We start from the raw sequence: 24,246 nt of genomic DNA, 5'->3' as shown, positions 1-24,246 counted from the left end.
ATTTCACTCCTATGTGGAACCTAATGAACAAAATGAACTAACAAGCAAAATAGAGACAGACTCATAGACAGAGAGCAGGCTGACAGCTGGGTGGGGTGGGGGGTGGGGGGTGATTAGCGGGGAGGGGGGAAGGATTGAGCAAAAGAGAAAAAGAAAAATGAAAAAACTCATGGACACGAACAGCAGTGTGGTGATTGCCATAGGAGAGGGATCAGGGGAGGGGGAGGAGGGCACGGGGCATAAATGGTGATGGACGGAGACTTGACTTGGACTGATGAACACACAGTGCAGTGCACAGATGGTGTGCTGTGGAGCTGTGCACCTGAAACCTGTGTAATTTTGTTAACCAGCGTCACCCCAATAAATTCAATAAAAAGGAAAAAAATAGCTTGAGGCTTTACATCCAGAACATTTTACTGGTGAATTCTCACACTCAGGGGAAGCAATAATGCTCTCCTTCCCATTTCAGAGATAGTGTAAGTACTGTAGTTAACACAAGGACACATGGATGTCTGCTTTTGTACAAATATACATGTAGCAAATCTGGTTAGAATTAAAATTAGGCCTCAAACACCACATGCATCTTTTTAATTTGGCATTTTTGTTACTGTGCTTATATATTCTGAAGTCATAGTTGTTTAACCTGGCTTCAAATGCCCTAAATCATTTCTCCCATTGTAATTTTATTGCTTCCTCAAGAGCCCATTTATATACAGCACTTTGTCTTAATATAAAATAAATTATATTTTCCCCTTTCCTTTTATTGGTTGCATTTTGAAAACACATTGTTTAAATCAAAGGATCAGTAAGAATTCTTGTTTTATATCACCATTAGTAAATCTTTAAGTAGGATATTTTACTACTCAATGCTGTTGAGAGTTGACATATTTCTTCCACTTCAACCAAAACATTGTCATATGTTTGTAACAAAACATGCTGTTTTTCAATTTTCAATTTGTTTCTTTCTCATATAGTCCTGTGAGTTCCACATATGCAAAAGTCTAACGTGATAGGTATTCACTGTGAGCAATTTTAGGCTGCAAGAAAAGTATCTTTTTTATTTGTTTCCAGTGTTTTGAACTAAAGGATCCAAAAAAAACCTAGTTTGAAGTAAAGAATCAACATCCTCAGAGCTAGCTCAGAATGATGCTGGGATGTGGAACAATGAATGAACAAGTAGATGATTTTTAATAACTGAATGCAAAGGAAAAGCCTAATAATAAACACAGGCTGTTTCAAAAACTTTTATTGGTTAAATTATAAATTAGACTACTAATTTCAATCTTGAATCCTCAAAATCATTTAATGTCATAAGGAAACAATTTTTGACTAGTTATTTTATAAAGTAACTGGCTCCCAGATCCACAATATCTGTATGTTTCAGGCTAAAAGAAATCAAACTATAAGTATAAACTAATTTAATGCATTTTCCTTGCTATATTTATTGATTACAGATTCTTGGCCTATTTTTTTTTTTTTTTTGTGGGAAAGGGGTACAAGGGCTTGTTTGTATGTTTTACAACATAATTATGGATGGGAGAAAAATGTAATTCTGAAGAGTTGTGAATATTCATTGCAGATACAATTTAAACATTGGTTCAAGGTCGATCAAGAGATTTTTAGAAGGCATAGAGAAATACATGTGTGTGAGACAGAGAGAGAGAGAGAGGAGAGAGAAGGAGGGAGAGAGAATTTCATTTTAGGCAGTTGCATGCTGACCTTGTGTTTCTTAGGCCCCCCAAAAAGTGAATGTCTGCCCTTGAACATTGGGCAATTTGGGGGCACCTAAGGACCTTGGACCTTGACTGATGTTGAGGGGCTGTGTCAAAGTCACTTGAAGTCTGGACTAGCTCTTGTGTTTTGGGATACATGAAGAAAGGAAAGCACTTGGGTGTCCTGCATTGCTGTGCATTAGAACCCCCATTAATAGCAGAACTTTATTTCTTGAGACTCTCAAAAGCCTTTGGATTCTCATCCTGAATTTGGATTCTTAGAACCAGGTGTGATTTCAAAGCTGTTAGTCCCAGGAGATGTTAGGGAAAGATGCCAAAGAGAGAGAGAGACTGAAACGCCAATATCTTAATAGTAGACTTAATATCTCTGGATTTGAAAGATTTGTAAGACTCACCAGTCCTAGAAAAATATTGAATAAGAAATCTATGTTTTAGATTACAGTTCAACAAAAAATAAGACAAGTTAAGAATTTAAAATGTGATTAAAAGTAAAAATTATATCAAGTAGAAAATGAAAAAAAGAAATGTTTAATAGTATCAATGTTAAAATAAATAACAGGCAAGATGGGTATGGAAAAAGTGCTTATGTATCTTTTTATTTATTTTTTTCAGTTGTAACTTTTCCTCTTTTACTGAATTCATTATTTAATCATTTAGCAGTACTCTGCTAAACAGTTAATAGATTATCTGACTAAAGTAATTTTACTAAAGTGCGAATAAAGCTTAATTATGATATAATGGCTTTATAAAAAGAAATTGCTGCATGCATTTACATCTCTACTTGGTGGAACATGGAAGAGAAAATACTGTTGAAGCAGGCGTTCTTTATTCTCTTACCTAGTCCCCAGGAAGCAGATCATGTGGAATTAAATACAGCTATAAATTGCCCATCACTTCTCATTTCTGTGAGCAGAGCCTAAGAGGAATAGTCTAAATATGACTGGGAGCAAAGCAGGAATGTGATTTGCAAGCCAGTCTGTATGTCTCAGAGAAACGAAAGTAGAATTATGCAGTATCTTTGCCACCTGAGAGCCATTCATTCATTCATTCATTCATTCAACCAATTAGATGTGCTAGGTATTTACTGCTGGTAGGATTTTAGGGGTGATAATCATACCTTCCCATCAATCCCGAAGTTTAAAATCAATTAGGAAATAAGACAGCATTCAAACAGGTAGGGATCTGAGAATCAGAATTATTACTGTTTAAGTTGTGTAGAAAACAGGGCTTTGATCTGTAACCAAATTTATTCATTCACAATTGCAGCTCTACCCTGTACTAAGCGCTGATGTAGGCCCAGGAGGCACAGCAGGAACAAGGCTGACCCAATACTCTGCCCGTGTGAAGTTCACTCTCTAGTGGGATAAGACAGATATTTTACATAAGACACTGGATGATATGTTAGGAAGCAATGAGAGCTACTAGAAAAGCGTGGACTAAGGAGATAGAGTGCTGGGAGGCATATTGTCATTTTAAATGGGGAGGGGGGTCAAGGTAGGTCTCTCCAAGAAGATGGATGACATTCGAGCAAAGACTTGAAGGAATCTTTAAATTTGAGACTTCAAATTCAAAATTTTATGTTAGTGTTTTTCTTAAAATTTTTATTTTTATTACTAAATCATGGATGGAAAAGAAAGTGTGAATTATTTTTTATTAAAGAGTCATCTCCCTCCCTGGGTGGTTTGGTTCAGTGGTTAGAGCATTGACCCACGAACTGAAGGGTCCTAGGGCACGTACCTTGGTTGCAGGCTCCACCCCCAGCCCGGTCAGGGAGTGTGTGGGAGGCAACCCTTCAATGTGTCTCTCACATTGATGTTTCTCTCTCTCTCCCCTCCACTCTCTCTGAAAAGCGATGGGAAAAATAACCCTGGTGAGGATTTAAAAAGAGACATGTTCCAAGGGAAATGATAAAACTTTGTATGTCTTTGTACATCCAGGTGCTTCAGTGATACTCTTCTTGAGGTCTCCTCTCTTTATCATCCATGCACATGACTAGCGCTTTTACTGTGTGGGGGGACTGGGGACACTTATACATGTATTTCCAGAGCTTAGCATGGTACTTGGCATGTGTTGTGACTTGAATGTTTAAACTGTCTTGTTGAGATATTCATTTAATTAAACACTCATAATAGAGGCCCTTTATTTTGTAGAACTCATATTTATATAGTATTTTGGTTACTTCTCCTGATATTCTACAAGTGTACATATTTCTCTTAAAGTTTCCTTTGCATTTTCAGCATTTAAAGTATCATAGTGCTCTAGCAGTAGGCACTTAAATATATCTTAATGTTATAGTCTAATTCCTAGGCTTTGGACCTCTTTTTACTAGGACTGAGGCCACTAAAATACCTTATGATAGTAACAAGGTGATTTCTTTTGGATTTGTTGGAATGAAATAGCATTTGGGGAACTGTTAGCCAGAACAGGGGATTCCAAATAATAGCTCTTTGTTCAGAGTTCCTCCATCAATTCATAGATAAGTCAATTGGCACTCATCATTTTAAACTCATTGGAGGCCAATGTAGTTAAGTGGAATATAAAGGGTTCTGTAGGCAATAAACAGAGGCCTTGTAACAATATAGTGTGCAGTTGGAAAGAGGATTGGAAGGTCTATAAAAGCTGCCAAAAAGAACAAAAAATATAATTAAGGGAGCAAAAAGACATATTGAGCACAATCTCAGGGACTATTCCAGACAACAGTAAATGTCTCCTCAAATATATCTTTAAAAAGTGGAAAGCGAAGTTGAAAACTAGTCCTGTGGAGAGAGAAAAAAACACACCAAATCAGATTGTAGGAACAGGCTAATAGGACTTAGATTTGCTTATGTTAATTTTTACCTTTAAAAAAATAATTAGGTGGTGGCCACACATAGCTCAGACAACTTGAAATTCTTAGATGGGAAAGTATAATAAAAAACACAAATAACAGAGGTAATATTTTAGGCAGGTATGGCTCAGAGTAAGGGTAGATAAACTGGTACATAGAAAACAATTAAAATTTGCAGTTAACACAAGTTTTGTAAACTAAGTACAGTTATTTTAGGTTCTATCAAAGTTACATATTATTTAAGGAAAGGTTTTCTTTTTTCCTTCCTTTTTATGAAAGCATGTAGGTTACGCATGACTTCCTTGGGAAGGGAAAATAATACTTTCAGTAGAAAATATTTTTTGACAGTGAATTTTCATTACTTGGACCTAAAGGTTTCACCTAGTGAAACATGTCAGAGTTACCTGGGGAATTTTTCCAGTAAACATGCCCTACTGAGACCCATCACCGTAGACGTTCGAAGAGCTTATAATAGTCTTTGGAAATATACTGAGCATTACACTCTTCCTTCCTAAAATCATCAACCTCTGTCTTGAATTATGAATAAACAAACAATAGTTGACAAAATAAAATATAAAAAATAAGAATATCATGTTAGCAGAAGTGATGTGCAAAGATGATTTCTTGGACACAGGAGCTGAACTCAGAAACATAAACCTGAAATCTATGCATTGTACCTCTGATTAAAAAAATATAAACTGACCGTTGAAAGAAGTATCTTATATATATTGATTTTAATAAGAAATACTAAAATAGCTTTGTGTGTATACAAGTTAATGTGCATGCACACACACATAAACAATATTTAGGCCTCTGATGTACCGATTTAAAGATCATCACACGCTACTTTTCACTGAAGAGCAATCATTCCAATGTCGAGACTTGTGTACTTTTCACTTAAGAAAGACATTCTACAGAGAAGATCACTATAGAAAAATAATGTTTTTTCTCTTTTTAATGCTTGAAAAACTGTGTGCATGTTATAAAACTAGAAGATCTTCAAAACAGAAGTCTAGAAATCATTTTCTGCTGCATGCCAAGGGGTGTGTGTCTGTGTGTGGTAGGGGTGGAGGTGAGTGGCAGGATATAAAAGGATTAGACACTATGGGATCCAGTCCTAAAAATGTAAGGGAAGGAAAGTAGAGAGTCCGTATGTTTTTATCTTTAATGAGCATATTTAATCCTTGCAGAGGGAACAACAGTACAATAATCACCCTTACTTCAACTATCTCAACTCCGGCCAAACTTGTTTCATCCATAGTCCACTTCGTTCTCCCAACCTCCTTTGAAGCAAACCTCAGACATCGTATTGTCTGTCCTTAATCATTTCAGGACTTCAGCGTATATCTTTAAAACAATAAAAACTCTTAAAAATATAACCACAATATCATCTTTAATCTTAAAAAACATACTGAATATTATTATGCAAAGTTCTTTAATTATTACAGAGTTTTTTTATGGTTTATTTCTTTAACCCTGTTCCAATTATTGTGTCCTCCAGAGTTTCAGAGTCTAGATTTTGTACCCCTAGGTGTGGTTTAATACATTTCTCATTCTCCTGAACTTTATGGACCTTGAGAGTTAGATTTAAACTGTTTGAACAATAGAAGGTAAAGTATTTATGAGGAGTGGATGATGCCTGCTTCTTAGATATGTTTCTCTAATTGTCCCTCTTCTAAGCCAAGAATTTTACAGAAGCTGTTTCAAAGGTTACTATGGTGAAGTGATCAAATTATGAATGCCTTAGAACTTAAAGAGAGAAACAGGCACGGATATAATTAACTTGACTAAAAAGCAAAAGACAGTAGATTTTTAGATGTTCCATAGTGCTTGCTTTTGTATCAGTATTAACAGAGCATAAAGTTTCAGCTTCTTTATGACCATAAAGCTGATGGAGGAGGCAGCCCTTGGGACAGCGCCATCAAACAAGAGCTCTGGGGAACACAGTCTGATCGATCACCTTAAAGATTCCTTCTGGCTCCAAACCTCAGAGTGATGATGAGCTGTTTGGTACAATTCACAATGTTTTTGCAAACTCATGAACTTCCCTTAAAACAATACTTGAGCAAAGCTACGGAATAATAAGGGGGAAAGGATAGACACATAGCACTTCAGCTGAATGGAAGTATTTCTGGATTGACAAGAACTCTACAATTAGACTTAGAATAGACAAGGTACCGACGTGCTTCAGTTCCTCTTTTAAGCAAAACAAAATAAATCAGCTGCCAGTGGCAAGAGCCATGCATTTGAGGAAAAGTGACAAGTAATAGTAGAACGACTCTGAATCTAGGTAGTAAGGTTTCATCAAATGTACTGTGCATTTATTTACTCAGTTTGTGTATTGTACCTTTGGGGTTTTTTTCCACTAGCTGTGCTTTACATTTTGTATTCTGCTAAGATTCATGACCTGTTTCTTTAGGCACAGACAGCACACATTGTCCTGGAAGATGGAACTAAGATGAAGGGTTACTCCTTTGGCCATCCATCCTCTGTTGCCGGTGAAGTGGTCTTTAATACTGGCCTGGGAGGGTGAGTAATGCTTCTATTGCAAGGCTGTACTCTTTCTCTGTGTGGAGGAATAACTGGATGATCTTACTCATGGTGGGAAGTTGAAACCACTGCATCATAATAAGATGTCATGTGGTCCTGATGTTGCACTGTGCCTGTGCCCAGCCCACTGCACCCGTCCCTGAAAAGAGACATCGATACAGATGCCTCCCTGCTGCTGTAAATGAAAGAGAACACGGACACTGGTATTCCCCTGGGGGGGGGGGGGGGAGGAACAAAATTAATTCTGGAAACACTGGGTGCAAGGACACAGGTTTATGTGAGATTGCCAAATGGCTTCTGCAAGGCGAGGTGTAGATCTGATTAACGTGAAAATTGGAGCAGGGCAAAGGATGGGCAGCACACTCTAGTGCTATTTTATCAGTGAAGTCAAGAATCAACCCTGCACATCTAATATGAACTACTCTAAGGAGCTAAGACAGTCCTTAGGTATTTTATTCAATTTTTCACTCTAATAAGAAAGGCAAGATAACAGGTACATTTATTGTTTTGAGGTATCAATGGGAGAGCAGGTGCGTACATCTGATATTTTCAGAATTTATCCATTGAAACCCAACTTCATTGTTAAGATATGCTAAGAGGCATGCTGCAACAAGGATAAGAGTTGCTACAGAAATCCTGTAGCTGTTCTTACCTAGACAACGTATATTTGTTCATCCAAGAACCAGGAGGCTGAAGTTCTGGTCTCAGTTCTAATAACTGGTTATGTGATATTGAGAAAATCACTTAACCTTTCTGAATCCTAGTTTCCACCAATAAACACTGAGGGGGCTGGATTAGACAGTCATTTATTTACAGCTGGGAATTAAAAAAATATATGAGTCTTTAAGAAATGACTGGATGGTTTCAAAAGGTTTCCATTAGAGATTCAAAAGACTGAACTATAAAATATTTGATGAATTCTTTAGTGAGATTCGGTTAGCCTTATAAAGACAAGGAGACACTGGGTTAACTGATATTGAAGATATTGATTGGCCAAATCTCCATGATATTATTAATGCACATTTCTCTAACCTCTTGGCTTTTTGTTTGAAATGAAGAATATTAGATGGTGTTTTAAATAGTTCCACTGGTGAGAACATTAAATTACAGTGTATGAAACCTGTTTGAAAAGTTTTGCTTCACCAGGCAATTATTTAAGCTTTTCGACAGCACTAATTACTAGCCGTGTTAATATACCTGCCAACAAACAACTGTTTAATATAGATCAGAATGATGGAGGGCACTAGAGTTTTCTTCTGTGTGATAGATTATGGGTAATAAATCTTGTCACATCACAAAAGTCAAACAGGACCTGATAGATTAATTTGCTTCCAACACTGCAGTTCTCCAGGACAAGCTGTATTTATTCATTTACTGGAGAGTATTGTAAGCATATGTTTAAAGAAAACAGATAGTTCTTTCATAGAGAGAAAGAAGAAAGGGTAGTAAAATTAAATTATTAAGGATGTTTTTTGATGTAGAAAAAGGCACTCCTTTATAAGCTTAGTCCACAAACCCTATTTGTCATTGAGAAATGCTGCTTTCATTCATTGTGTGCTCACTCGGTGAGATGGTTGATAATTAAGGGCTTTATTTTGTTTTTCGTCTTCAGGAAATGCATTTATATTGTGTGTAAGCCTTGGCTAAAAAGTTATCAGTTCCTGACAAGTGAGAGGCATCTGAGAAGTTAGCAGATGGAGGTGTAGATAAATGTCGCAGCACTTGAGTCACCTTAGGGGTTGCTGAGCTGAAAGACTAAGTGTTCTGTTGACAGAGGTAGTTCTGGGAGGAGTGAGTCTGGATGGGGGGGTGAAGATTTATGTTGACTGCTGCCTGAGCTGAACTTTATTGGTTTCAAGGTTGTCGATGCAGTCCCCCTCAGCACCTAAATTCACTTTCCGTAGTAATCCACAAGAAAGGTGTGGTTTAACTCTTTCCGCAGAAAATGGATTGTAGGAGGGGAGGAAAACCTCATTGCAAGGCATTCCAACACTTGGAGTAGCTATAGGTAGCTCCTGGCATTTATGGGAGTGAGGTTGCTTATTATTAAGAATAAGATATATAAATATATATGTAATGAGAATGCAAGTATTCTTATTTTTCCCTTCTCCAAACTTCAAAATAATGCCCTCTTGCATTGCTCCCTGATCCCGTATCAGTACTTGAAAATGGTTATTTGGATCTTTTCATTCAGAACTCAGAAATGCTTCAGGTCAATTTTTGTGGGATTGATTTTTTTTTCTTCTGAGTTGATAATAATTCTCAAACATATACCTCTTTCTAAAACAAAACTATTTAAAAAGTTAACTATGCTAAATATATATTTCATAGAAATGAATTCTGTGTTTTAAACGTTCAGTGCATTTTAATAAACCTATGCGCCCATGCAACCACCACTGCCATACTCAGGATGCTCTTCAGTATCCCAGAAGGTATTAAAAAAAACAACTTAATTTTTCACAGTTAATATTTTGGTGAAGCCGGTAGCCCTCAACAGTAAATATCAGTTTGGGCCCACTCATGTCTGGTAGGCTAAGGGAGTTTTTAGGATATCTGCAAACTTTAGAGCAATATTTTAAAAATTAAGGCCCTATAGAAACTTTCTAAGGGCTTAAAAAATTTAAGAAATTGAGTTCTATGAGAATATGCCTTACTACATAAGAGTCAGTTTTTCTTTTCCTATCAGTCAAATGAAATAAATTTCCATATTCTATCATGAAATTTCCCTAGGTTTGCTAAAATCTAGAGACAGGTTTTGTAGGATTTTAATGTCATGTTCTGTAATTTTCAAGGGTTCGGTGATTAAGGCATTGGGATATACATTTTTGTTGTTGTTGGTAATATCTTGGCATCTTTACTCAGGTATCCAGAAGCTATTACTGACCCTGCCTACAAGGGGCAGATTCTGACCATGGTCAATCCTATTATTGGGAACGGTGGAGCCCCTGACACTACTGCACTGGATGAAATGGGACTTAGCAAATACATGGAGTCTGATGGAATTAAGGTAGTACCACTGATGACTATTTAAAAAGTCACAACTTGAAGGGGTTTGGTTGATTTATTTTCAGAGTCTAGGTTGGGTAAAGTGTCTCCCTCAGTATCATAGTACAAACTATTAAATTCATGTTCTCAGCCTCATTTTGGATATATGAGAATAAGCTTTAACATGACATTACCTTGAGTTTTATTTCCCAGAGCACTTGAAATTTGTTCTTTAATGCCTTGCATGAAATTCAGCTTTATCTGGAAAAATATTGTTATAAGTCCAGATAATAATAATGATGCTACAAGAATTGGTGATGAATCACCTTTTAAAATGATTTTGATAATCAACTCTGTATTAACTATTTGCCTTTTCATCTTACCCTCTTTGGGAGATGAATATAAGATAGCTTATATACCAGTCAAAAAGTAAACAAATTAAAACTTCCTATTCACAGTAAATTTGGATAATATCTTAGGTATGTGGACCATACAAAGAACTCAAAAATTTACACACCGAAGTTACCACTCTATTTTTTTCACCATTCTATTTTTGAATGACGTGGCCTGATCATTTACTTTAGCTCTGTTTCTCCCAAATTTCTCATTCACCTTTAAATATAGATTAGAAATTATTTCACTTTTCATGTACGTTAAATAAGTAATTATTAATTAGATTACTTATAAATGCCATTGAAGAAAAATATAGGGATGTCAGGAAGGGAGATCTAGATTAGTCTCAGAATTTGGCAAAACAGGCAAAACTGTTCCCTCACATGATAGATAATTAAGGTAACACATGTATTTTAAGAGTAAAGTGTTGGCCATGTTTTCCCCTTCGTATCCAAAAATTTAAGCCTTGTATCAATGGATGCAATAAAGCTCTGACAATAAAAGCAAACAGACTCTTAAGACATGTTACAAGAGTTGGATAATGTTTTGTGATCATCCCTTTAAATGGCTGCTTGTTTTCCTAGGTTGCAGGTCTGCTGGTGCTGAATTACAGTAACGACTACAACCACTGGCTGGCCACCAAGAGCCTAGGGCAATGGCTGCAGGAGGAAAAGGTGAGAAGAATGGCAGGGCGCCCGCATCCCCTAAGGACGGCGGGCGGGTCTGTGGCAAGTTGGGGAGGGCCAAACGGATGAGGCAGACCTTGCGGTTTGGAATCTTTTTTATTTCAGAAAGCAGTTCCTTTCTCTTACTGCACAGGTTGAACTGTCTGAACGCATTCTCTTCTGAACGTGTAGGACCACATATTTTCAGTCCATCCACTAGGTGGCGGTCAGACCTGCTTGGTTGCATTCCTAATCCTGGAAAGGGGTTAGAGAAAAGTTTAGAATTTTCTGTTCTCTCAAGCAACTTAACTTCTCCTGCCCCTTTTATCCAGGACTCAGATATGCCACTTTTTTCATGGGTTCTAGTACCAGCTCTACCATTAACTAGCTGTGTGACTTTGTGCAGGGTAGATTATCATACCATCCTTTTTTAAAAAATTTTTAATTCTTAATGAGTATAAACAGATTGCCATTGAATTTCTTTGGGCTCACACATTATAGAATTAGCTATAATCTCATTTGAAGTTATAAATAGAAAGTATATAAACCTTATATTTCCTTATTTTAACTATTATTTTTTAATCAAATAAGAAAATTCTTCTGATTGGAATGTCAGACATACTTGAAGTTAATGGACCTGCTATATATTTAGCTTCATCTTCAGTGTTGCTATAGTTGCTTTTTGCGGAGTTGCTGCTGGGTCTGTAATTTACAGAATATTATTCTACTAAAGCTCCCTCTCTCCAATGGGCACCTACATATTGGGGCTAAATGTTGCTTCCTTCTGGAAATCAAAAAATCTTCATTTTGGCTTCTTTGTTCTAATTCTTTCTAAATATTAAAAGAGAGAAGAAGGCAATATCATCCCCAGGGTCATTACTATTTTCTGCTCAACCATCTGAATTCACTTCCAGACATTTAATTTTCGTAATGGTCATTCAGAAGACTCCCCCCATCCCCATGCAACCTTTAATGTTTCCTTTGTATTATTTAGGGCGCCCAATATTATAGCTGCTCTGTGTCAGAGCTTCTAGTTTAAATAGAAGCTTCATCCATGGCTTGTTAGTTTGTTGTGTAAATGTGCTTTGGCTCTTCTTCCGTGATCACAGACACATAGAATAAAGGAGGGTATAAGATAAAAACCAATTTGCCTCTTTGAGGTATGGGTGAGAAAAACCAGCTTGCTCAAACATCACTCAGATAATTGGTGGGAAAAAAGACATTACAACTGCTTTTCCTGATTCCTGACTCATTGCTCTTTCATTATACCACATCTGTCTCTACCCAGCCTAGTCAAAGAAAATAAAACAAGGGTAGAGTTGTCTGGTTTATTAAAAAGATGAGGAAATTTTATTATAGCATGACCACTGAACAAGTACCTTCAGAAAAATGTGTTGAGTGCCTACTATGAGCCAGGAATATTTGGCTCAATACATTGCTTTGCATATTATTTACATATCATTGATAATAAAGTCTACAAACTTCATGATTTCAAGCTATATATATGTGTGTATATATATACATATATATAATATTATTTAACATCTTGTGCTAAAAGCAACAGAACTGTAGCAGAAGATTGATGTTCAGAATTTCCCATTTTTTATTCTGAGGAGGTGCCTGGGTATAGGAGTCCTGTGCCCAACTGGAACAGCAATTTACCGTGTTCTGACAACAGTCACCCTGGGTCAGAGAAAAGAAGGAATAGGGAAATTATTTACTGCTCAGGAAGATAGATGACGCTAAGTTTGTAACTTGGAAACAATACGCTGGATCTAATTTCCTGCAATTTCACTGTTGCTACATTTTTTTTTTTTTTTTATAGATCCCTGCAATTTATGGAGTGGACACAAGAATGCTGACTAAGATAATTCGGGAGAAGGTATGGTCATCACCTTTAGCCAAATCTATGTTTCTTCACATATAAATATATATAAATATTTTTTCTCAGTGCCCGAGGAATACATTAGTATATGAAAGAACAAATCTGGCCACTTTCTGCCATTTGGTTTTCTGTCATCTTGTTTTATTATCACTGATGTAATTTTCGAGACTGGATACTTGATTGGGGTGTTTGTTACTGAATGGACATGAGATTAATTCACTCAGCAGCAGTTTATTGAGTGAATTCACTCAGCAGCAGTTTATTGAGTGCCTACTCTGTGTTCAAGATCCCAGCAAGTCAAGGCCTTTATAATTGAGCTCAGGACCAGTGAAACAAGTGGAGAAGGTTACTAGGTGCACAACAGTTTACCTAAATTGGACATCTCCCTGCTGGAGAATGCAAACCAGGAAGCGTATAGCATTGGTGCTGTTTTCTGTCCAGTCTGTGAAATTAGTGAGTGATATTTCATGAGTGTCAGATGAGCCCTGCAGGTTACTCAGTTACACAGTCGTTCTTGAGACTAATCAATGCCCAAGGTGATAACAGGTATGTTTATCTTTTGCTTTTATATCTGATTGCTGAAACACCTGATCCCTCCTGATAGAATATCTCCTCACCTTCAGCTTGCTATTTCTTGTTATAAGAGGTGGCCACTTTTTTCCCCTGCTACGTGAAACTTTCATATCCCAGACCAGACAGAAACTTTACCTAAGGTTAACTAAATTCCCCAAATGCCACTAAAGGTGTCTCATTGAATTATATTGCCTAAAAAAGAAAAAAAAATGATAGTTTCAAAGTGCAAGAAATTCTTAAAGAAAATCTGTTGTAGATTTCTTGTTAGAATATATTGACACAAAATCTCTGTAAAAAGAAAGAAAGAACAGCTTTGAAAATAAGAACATGGTACATACCCGTGACCAGAAGGATGACAGTGGAGTTTATGTGACCCTCCCACTCCACCTCTGATTGTCTTCCCTCTGCCGTGATTTTTCCGGAGAACAGATGTTAGTGTGGTTCAATATCCCAAGTAGATTCTTGTGTTTTCTCAGCCCAGCAATGTTGTGGGAGCAGTAAGCAATGATGAGGCTACCAGAATGAAAAGGAAATAAAATTGGGAAATTCAATTTGGGCAGTAGAATTGGCAAGTTGAAGAAAATATAGTGAGGCCTTTTAATTTGGGAAAACACTTTACAAGACCATACTGTGTTCTTTGTGTTAGTTTAGGATGAACCCTACTTTTATCAGAGGCAGCTGGTTTTCAGAATTTGACTGAATAGGCTAGTGCAGACAAAAGTGTAGTATTGGCTCATATTAAGAATGTATACTGTAGCTTTTAGTCTATTAATCTTAGGTTGGAAAGTAAGATTGAAATTCATTCAGCATGCTTTAAGAAGAAGGGAATGAGAGCTGAAAACCAAATTTCAAAATAAGGATCCATAAACACAGTCAAGGGATTCTGTGATTTGGATTCTAAAAGTAAGTGGAGATCGTCATGAAATTAATATCCCAGTGTGAAAGTGAAAGGTGATTTTTAGTCATTTTTCCCCCCAGAATTTTAGGGAGCACTCTGATTTTAGTAATCACACAAATAACCATCATATCTGAATGGTGAGCTGGCACTTTCTACCCTCACTCACTCCCAAGTGCCTTTTCCCCTAAAGAATAAATTTTGAGGAAATAAAGACTTTCTTCTATTTTCTTCAATGCAATAATTTCTTGGAGAAAGGCAAATCAGTGAGTTATTTTGACACTCCCCCCCCAATAAAGTCTTACCTACTAAATATAATATGCTATCTTTTTAAATAGGTCAAATTAGACTTACTAACAAATAAGGAAAACTGATAATAAGAAGAAAACATTTGCCCTGTTCAAGCTAACAAGGATAATTTGTGAAAACTTCACAGAAGGCTAAACTCTTTTTAAAGTTCAGGCTCTTAGGGACACCTAGACATTAGCATGTCTAAAGCAGTGATTGTTTTCAATGCCACTTCTCAAAGTTTATGACTTATATAGCGTTTCACATTTTTTGTGAATTAATTTTATTATCACAATGTAATAAATTCCCACTCTTTTCAATTTTCTAAGAATTTTTAGAGTTCTTTTTTAATTTTTCTCAGTAGATTGTTTTGTCGATGTCTCCCATGACTTATCTTTAGGTCAGATGCACTAAGGAACAGGTACCCTAAATACTGGAGGCTGGAGACCCACATTCTGATGCCTTTGACTTTGCTTACCCCAGATAATTGTCTCAGCCCTAAAGGAACTGATTGTACCTCCCAGAGTGACTCTCAAAATGTACTGTGCAAATCACCTTATCTTTCCAGGTTGAGATGGAGAGCTTCTGCTTTTGGTTATGAGTAGTTACAAAAGCATCGAAATCTCAGAGCAGCTGTTTAAGTCCCTGTGAATTGACCCTGTCAGCACCTTCATCATTGCTCCCTTTTAACTGTCTAATTTTTTAATTTGATAGGGCACCACGCTTGGGAAGATTGAATTTGAAGGTCAGTCTGTGAATTTCGAGGATCCAAATAAGCAGAATTTGATTGCTGAGGTTTCAACCAAGGTGAGCAATTTTTCTTCAGGTTTTGTAGTTTTGTTTCATTCCCTTTAGACCTTCCCTTTCTTGTAATATCAAAACCTTCCTTTAGGCCAAAGTCGTCTTTTAGAAGTAACTGGAGTTGAGGGAGAAAAGTGTCTTAAAGCAACTAAAATATATATATTATAAATCAGTGCACTTAAAGTATTTGTACACATTTCCATGTGAATTGATTTAGTTTGAGACACATCACAAGACAGGTCTATTTTTCCTTCTAGAATGATAGAATTTTAGAATTGAGAACTACGTTGGGCATCTAGTCTAGCATTTTCCAAATGTGAGGCACATTGGGCCTGGAGATATTCACCTTAAAAAAATTCTATGGTCAAATAAGGTTGAAAAACACTGCATAATACACTCCTCTCTTGGAGAGTCCTAGTGCAAATCCGTATTTGTATTTGCATGTCTGTGAGGTCTTGCTTAACTTCTATCATTCTGTATGAGAGTATATAATGTGTTTGTGTAGAGATCAGCAAAAAGGAGCCTATCTGTATTTTTATCTATATTAAATCCGGGGAGAGAGTGCAATGGTGAAAGTTGGCTCTGCTTCTTAATGCCAGAGCAATTAAATACTTTCATTTTACCTGTGATAAGATGTATATTTGTATCCGATTATATTTATTCTATGAATTTTGTTGGAGTATGGTTGATAACTTAATTCATTGTCTTGTAATTGCAATTTGATGAAGCTATAACTAGATGGTAATATTGCTTTGTTTTGTAGCAGAAGCCTAAGGTTAAGAATAAATCTATACTGTTTTAAATTATCTGACAAGAGAGATACATGTAGCATTTATGGATCAGTTCAGCAATAATTCCCCCAAATAACAGAAGGGCTGGGGTATTTTTTTTCTCTAGAATAGTCAGCAGGACAAAAAAATATAAACTTTAAAATTTTTTTCTTAAGTACAGTCTAGAGATTATGATTTCACATTCCATGGACTTTGTGGAGAGATAGACATTTCAGTGAAAGTAAAATGCTTTTTCAAATATCCAGATTGCAACTTTCATCTAAAACCTTTTGCAAACTTTGCATTATCCTAAATTCAGAATGTGCTCGCTAGCTCTCAAGATGGGGTCACTGTGGGCCTCCAGCCCTCTGGGAGTCTCTCCCTATATTCCTACTATTTTTCCTTTTATGACTTTGGGGAACTACTTCTTGGGTAAATGCCTGTGCAAATGGATCTGACTGCAAGCAGTGCTTAAGACATAGGTAATGATTATGATATGCTCTGGGATCCTTTTATGAAGTCTACCATTTAAATGCAAATGATTGCATAGTAACCTAGAGGGACCGGTGGTCTGCACTAGCTCAGCAAATCCTCTGACTCCCATACTGATTTTATCCATCCACCCCATTGCATAAGCCTAATGTTCTACCTCACCCACACTTTATTGCAAGTTGAGGATCAAGTGGTATTTAAAGCATGATATATACCTATTACCACATCTGTCTAGTGCTGAATTAGGCAATAATACTTAAAAATTTTATTGCTATTGTTTGTTAGTTAGCAAAACATGGGAAAGATGGTTGTTAACTGTGGAAGCAGCCAATTTCTTAGGGATCATTATTATTATGGGCATCAGTATTTTATATATAATAACAAAGTATTTTTTCTCATAAAAAAGATACAGATCATGGCACTTGCTTGCATTTGTTGCAGATTGATTAACTGCCAGTCACTCCCAAATAGTTAGTAATCAATCTGCCACCAATTTAAGTGCAAAGCGTCCTGAGATATGCTTATGATATTGATGTGCTGCTCATGGCTGGAACTTCCCTCTCACTCTTTGGTTTTTAAAATGACAGGATGTCAAGGTGTTCGGCAAAGGAAACCCCACGAAAGTGGTAGCTGTAGATTGTGGGATAAAAAACAATGTAATCCGCCTACTAGTCAAGGTAAGTCAATCATCCCATCCCAAGGGGGAAGATTTGTAATATTGATTGTTTAGTGTTAAGCTGATTTCCTCTATCTCTTTCAGAGAAAACCTGTGCATTCTCTCAGAGCGTCAGGGCATCTGCTCTCTTCTTGTTGCCTCTGATCAACAAAATGACACATTTTATCCCTGTTAAAATTAGAGATGTGGACTATGTTTTAAAAAAGAACTCGGAGCCCGGCTGGGTGTGGCTCAGCGGTTGGGTGTCGACCTAGGATCCCAGCGATCAGGGTTTGATTCCTGGTCAGGGCACATGCCTGGGTTGCGGGCTCGATCCCCAGTCAGGGGCGTGCAGGAGGCAGCCGATCAATGACTCTCTCATTATTGATGTTTCTATCTCTCTCTCTCCCTCTCCTTTCCTCTCTCTGAGATCAATAAAGATATATTTTAAAAAAAAAAGACCTTGGAGGACACAAAAACAGAGAAGAAAATGATGACTGTTCTTATCACTTATTGACTGACCTTCTGAGACATGCCACATTCACATTCTTGGGGTTTAGAGAGTCAAAAAAATAGGGTCAGTTGGAAAACTCCTGTGGGCTATATTTATTATGTACCACATGTTTGCACAATTTGTGCCCTGATACAGTGCAAATGTTCACTCTGCTTTATATCAACTCTTGAACAACCATTAATATTAAACCTCAAAAACCCTTAAGGAGAACTGAACCATTATTACAGTGTTTTCTTAAATAATTGTTTTTGTTGGGATTTGTTCTCTGCCTTCCTCTCCCATTCTCTGTTTCTGCTTCTCTGTGTAAGTCTCTGTCTCTGTTTCTCTCTCTCTCTCTCTCTTTCTCACACACACACACACACACACACACACACACTTGCATAATATTAAATAGCTTGAGTATAGGGGAATTTTTCAGTTCTTTGTTAGAGAATATCAGAAATATCCAAATCATGATTTCAAATTCTGGCCAAGTTTAGTAACAAAATGTTCAGGGTCTCTTCAGTAGCAGATGCTGTGGATGGCCTCTCCACATCTCCCTCTTGTGTCACCATTTTATGGCAGTTTGCCTGGCTTCCAATCGCAAGTGTCTGCATTGCATTGCCCGAGGGCCTTCTTTGGTTGGCTGGAGCCTGCTGGCATGGAGGAAATGCCATAGAATGAATGATCCCTGCTGCAGCCCCGACCAGTGACTAGAGAGGATCTTTGTGTAAACATCGCAGCTCCTTTGCCTATGGCTGGGCTGTCTTTGAGGTGGATACGCTATGTTGGCCCTCAGAGTTCCTCGGTGGGCTGAAGCTCAGGTTGTCTGTGTGGTAACTGCCTGATAATGCATACCTTACTGGGGTGCCTCACCGTGTCACTTTCTCTTTGGTATTTCTTGGAAATGCTTCAAGAGTCACTTCTTTTTCTCAAATCCTTGTCTCAGGAAATGCTTCTAGGAAACTATCAAAGATATCTTCTTATATATACTTATATAGAAAAGTTTGAATTTTTTAATCAGAATATAAATATTGCAGGTAATATGAGAAAACCCTAGGAAAGAAGACTGATTAAAATTTGATCAGACAAAAGGGCAAAATTGAAAAAGGTGAAAGGTGGGCCAACTTCAGTTCTGCAGAAAACCGATTTACCATTTTTTGCGACTCTTTCTCCCACAGTTCTAGATAAGATGACCCGCATTCCTATGTGCCCAGGCATGAAGCCTTTAAGCTCCGAAAACTTCTAAAGTGTAGGAAAGTGTTTTATCTGTTTTTTCAGGATAGAATCTTTAATAGTGTTTTTTTCTTCACTTTTTGTGTGTGGTTGTCCATTGGCTCCACTTACATCATACAAAGCACAGTGAGCCACCAAAGAATTTTCTTCTCAGCTTTATATATTTGAGTCACATGCTATTTCCCCTTCCCTTCAGGGAGTGGTTTGTCAAGAGAAGGTCTAGCGAAATTCCACTTCGGCAAAGAAAAATGTTATCAAATTCTGATCCTTCTGTGTTTCCTTTTCAGCGAGGAGCTGAAGTGCATTTGGTCCCCTGGAATCATGATTTCTCCAAGATGGAGTATGATGGGCTGTTAATCGCCGGAGGACCTGGGAACCCAGCTCTTGCACAACCACTAATTCAGAATGTGAAAAAGGTGCAGTGAGCCTGGGGGGTAGCATGTATCTGTGTGAAGTGGAGGGAGTCTGGGCTGTTACTGCTTTCAGCTGTTATATAGTTTACTTATTTGGGAACTTTTTATTACCCCTATTTGTGACCTCAGAGGTAATGTCAGCACAGATATGTATTAGGGGGTACCAAGGAGGAAAAAGAGCCATTCTTTAGGCAAAGTAACTGGGGTTTGTCCTCAAGTTCAGAGAGCTGGAGTCTGATCTCCAAATGTGTCATTCCTTACAATTATGAAATGACAATTCATATTCCTCACCATGATCTTGGGACCTATAATATCCTCAGGTTTCTAAAGGAATATTAAATTTGATTTCTTTTAGTCTGTATGTTAAGTACATTTTATTGAATTCTAATGCTATACATTTGTCAATCATGTTCTTAATTATAATCTAACTTTTAATTCAATTACTATTCTCTCTACCTTGTTTATTAAAGAAAAAAAGGACATTTCATTTTTATTCCTTGATAGACACTCTTTGAAACTGTACTTCTGGGTTAATAAAAATTCTCCCTGACTTAGGTTCTGGAGAGTGACCGCAAGGAGCCATTGTTTGGAATCAGCACAGGAAATTTAATAATAGGATTAGCTGCTGGCGCCAAGTCCTACAAGATGCCCATGGCCAACAGGTAAAGCAGTTAGGCTTTTGTTTACAGGTCAGCCTAGCTCTGAAATACTATTAGTAACTAAATCCAAAAGACTTAGAGAACTTACATGCCACTTTCTTCGGAATAAATTGATAACCATACTGTTACATGGTTCACAGTCGTCTGACTACCTGATACCACTTCCATTGCATTTGTGAAAGGCAGCTTTTTCTAACAATAACTTTGCTGTAGTTGAAAGTTATTTTCCTTCCCTTGGCATAAATTGAGGTTATAATACTCAATCAAATAACATTCTAAGGGAAATTGTTCTGATTTTAAACTTCATTTCAGGGCACTGATAACGTTGTAAGGCTGGGTGACTTAAGAACCAAGAAATCTTCAGATCCTCTAGGTTTTACTTTCTCACCCCAAATGATGTTAATTTATTGAACATGGAGCTTTTCCACACAGACCACCTTCCACAGAAAGTATAATTCAGATTGATTCAGGACTTTACTATCTCCCATGAACTCTCATCTGGCTTTAAAATTACTGTGGCCCCCTTAAAATAAGTCGCTTATATTTGTCCGTCTCTGTTAAGCTGGCAACTCTTAACTTTTTGTTACGAGTGCAATTCCCCCCTTTCCAAAACTGATTATAGAAGTTTAATAGACCTGATATTTAACACACAACAAAGCCTCCCGAATTGATTTTCGTTGCTAAAATTATTGGGATTAACAATCTGTGACTTTTCTCAAAGAGTAATTCTCACTAAGCAACTGGAACTTTCGAATTGTGATAGTCTTTTCTTCTTCGCTATTTTACAGCACATGCATTTATCTTCTCCTCACTTTTCCTGTTCTTTCTTCCTGTTTTCTCCAGAGGGCAGAATCAGCCTGTTTTGAATGTGACAAACAGACAGGCCTTCATTACGGCTCAGAATCATGGCTATGCCCTGGAAAACACCCTTCCTGCTGGCTGGAAGCCACTTTTTGTGAATGTCAACGATCAAACCAATGAGGTCAGTGCCCTCAAGCAACCTGTTTAGTTGGTCATGAGAAGTGCAGGGCTTTTAATACTGTTATAGCGACACCTTTCTTTCATTTATGTGGGCTATTTAGGGTGTATGTGTGGAAGAACTCTATTTATTGGTTATTTCCCATAGACCTCTGCACTTTAAAAAGTCATTTCTCTCTGTCCTATTTTCTCATCAGTTGACTCATTAAGATCCATTCTTTGAGTGGTTATTCAATGACTGTTTTGCACTTCCGTTGTTAGTGGGGGATTGATGGAGATCTGTTTGCAACCACTCTGGGTGTGTCTCTGGGGTTAAGCACTTGAGGTAGCCTTTGAGAAGACCCCTGGAGAAGCAACTTAAGAGATGGAGATAAGAAGATGATTTGGGTGTATGCTGAATGGGCTTTGGGGACCCCCAAAAGCTATAAGTCAAAATAGGGTTTTTTATTAAGGAAACCACATTCAGTTGAGTCTTTGTTGGCTTACTTTTACTAGTACTGTTAGTTTTTCAAATATTCTTAAGCACTTAACTCAGTCTTGTAATTTGAATAATACACAGCCCTGGTTGACATTTGTTGTTACAGAGGCATCTCTTCCACTTCTTGTTCCTTAGGGGATTATGCATGAAAGCAAACCCTTTTTCGGCGTGCAGTTCCACCCAGAGGTCAGCCCGGGGCCAACGGACACTGAGGTATGTCAGAAAGATGAGGCCTGTTATAGGCTTAATTTTTAAAATTAGAAATGTATTTATGTGAAAACTCAAGAAACTAAAATAATCACCCTCGATGATCTTGTTACGGAACATTCTCAAGAAGGGTGCTGTGATAATACACTGATTGCATGAAAATTTCCCCATGGATATCGTGGAGGAAATGCCTGTCTTTTTTAAAAAATTCAAAGTAGGGAAGCCCTTAAAAAACTTGATGCAATGCCATTTTTATTTAAATCATTATCATTCTAATATATTTAGTTCTAAAATTTACAATTGTTGTCCTATGCAAATGAATTCCCCCTTGCTCTCTCAGTCTCATAACTGAAATGAAATTTTAATCCCCCATCTGTGACTTCACAAAATCTCTATGGCAACTGGTTGTGTAGCCATGTAGGGATAGTAAACAGCAGAGGAAGGAAGGAGGGCAGGAGTGTGAGGTAGGGGAGAGGGCATGCACCCACGTAGGAGTAGGATGGCTTAAGAAAGAACCATAAGGAATTCTTAGAGAAGTTTTGTTTGTAATTTAAATATTTCTACTTTTATTGTGTGAGCTTTTGGTTCAATGTTCAAGGACATCTTTGCAAAATAAGAGCTTGCAGTGATACTCAGAAGAGTCTGGGAAAAGACTCTTCATCTCTCACACCCCAAGGCCTTCAGTAGTAATGCTGACAATTCTTCCTTGTCAGCAGATACTCTCAGAAAAGACACCCAGGCAAAATGAGGAGATACAATTTTTCTGTCTGTAAACTCCACTAGCTCATCTCTGAATTGCTTTTTCAGATTTGTGTTTTTTTCTTGTTTCATTATTATTAAGAAATAATGGTTCTTAATGGCCAAAGGCAATATAGCACTACTTACCCACAATGAAATGCATAAATAAAAATTAGTTACACACATATGTTGTCTAATGCATGATAAATACTTTTTTAAAAATTTAAAATATAAATTATTTGCCTATGTGAGTACTTCAGATGAGGAACATTGAAATTAAGATATGCAATATCCAGTATCACTTAATTCTTTTATTCTCCCAAATAGTTTCATTGCAAAATGAATATTTTTGTTGGAATTTGTTATGTCTGTTGCAAAAACAGAAGTAAATTTATTGGTAAAGTTTAAGAATAATCTTTAGAGATTTTTTAGAGCTGATAGAAAATTTTAAAATCCAGTTATTTCTAACTTTAGGATGCGTAAGTAATATAGCTTCAGTTGTGTTTTTTTTTTTATATCCAGAATTTTATTTAGAGGAAGAAAATGGTTCATAATTAGGAGGCTGAAAACTTGATACTCTCAGAGGCATTATCTGAAGTGTTCATTGTCTGCTGACAACCTTCTTTTGATAGGATTTCACATAAGCAGTTAGAAGTGTTTATTTGATCTAATTCTTATAGTAATAAATATTTAGTTAGTTTTGCCAGAATTGGCAAAAAACAAACAAGCAAACAAATAAAAAACAAATATTGCATAGAAATACTTATCTTAAAAATTGTCTATCTAAAGTTCAAATTTAACTGGGCATACTGTATTTTACCTGGCAGCCTTACAAGTTTTAAAGCTTCTAACTAGTTGTTTACATTTTTTCTAGTATCTGTTCGATTCCTTTTTCTCGCTGATAAAGAAGGGGAAAGGAACCACCGTTACATCGGTTCTACCAAAGCCAGCCCTGGTTGCATCTAGAATTGAGGTCAGCATATGTGGGCTTCTCTTTGGTTTATGTATTTCAGATTTTCTCTATCATGGAGTGATGTATTTTTAAGTTAATATGTAAACCATTTTAATGTTTATGAAAGATGATTGGTACTATTGTAATCTCTCATCATTTTAGCATCTAAATTATTTGGCTCGTTCTTGATAATGTTCATTGGAATTTTCATGTTCAGATTTAAAGTCATATCTTTTAAAGTTTAATTCTTCTAGGATGTTTGTAATAAAATAATGTAGTAAAAATAGGCTTTAATTTAGTTTAGAATTTGATATATTTTCCATTACTCAATAAACCATATGCTGGAGATAACACAGTTCAGACTACAGAATAGGTGACAAATTTTTTAAAAAAAGATTATTATTCAACATCATGAATTAATAATATTATTTACCTCTAAAGAGCAAATGGGTAAGAATGAACATATCATAAGACTTGAATCCTTACCTTTTGAATGTGTATGTTAATATAAGATCTCTGCCCATTTCTTTCATAGTTAAACCACACACACACTCATTCTTACATCATTATTATACAAAAT

The 24,246-nt window shown here is 36.8% G+C and overlaps 1 protein-coding gene across 1 annotated transcript in view; it reads left to right on the top strand.

Annotated features, from left to right (window-relative positions):
• CPS1 (carbamoyl-phosphate synthase 1) overlaps positions 1-24,246 on the top strand; it is a 145,909-nt gene that overhangs the window by 44,964 nt on the left and 76,699 nt on the right. The window contains exons 3-13 of the mRNA XM_081142905.1: positions 6,980-7,089; positions 9,973-10,117; positions 11,073-11,162; positions 12,979-13,035; positions 15,509-15,601; positions 17,445-17,534; positions 19,529-19,657; positions 20,210-20,316; positions 21,157-21,295; positions 21,905-21,982; positions 23,589-23,687. Coding sequence (XP_080999031.1) covers positions 6,980-7,089; positions 9,973-10,117; positions 11,073-11,162; positions 12,979-13,035; positions 15,509-15,601; positions 17,445-17,534; positions 19,529-19,657; positions 20,210-20,316; positions 21,157-21,295; positions 21,905-21,982; positions 23,589-23,687 — 1,137 coding nt within the window. The remainder of the gene's footprint in view (positions 1-6,979; positions 7,090-9,972; positions 10,118-11,072; positions 11,163-12,978; positions 13,036-15,508; positions 15,602-17,444; positions 17,535-19,528; positions 19,658-20,209; positions 20,317-21,156; positions 21,296-21,904; positions 21,983-23,588; positions 23,688-24,246) is intronic.

Source organism: Miniopterus schreibersii, assembly GCF_964146895.1.
Source record: "Miniopterus schreibersii genome assembly, chromosome: 7".
Classification (NCBI taxonomy): domain Eukaryota; kingdom Metazoa; phylum Chordata; class Mammalia; order Chiroptera; family Miniopteridae; genus Miniopterus; species Miniopterus schreibersii.
Note: the sequence above shows the minus strand (reverse complement) of the source record. Positions and strands in the feature narration are given on the sequence as shown.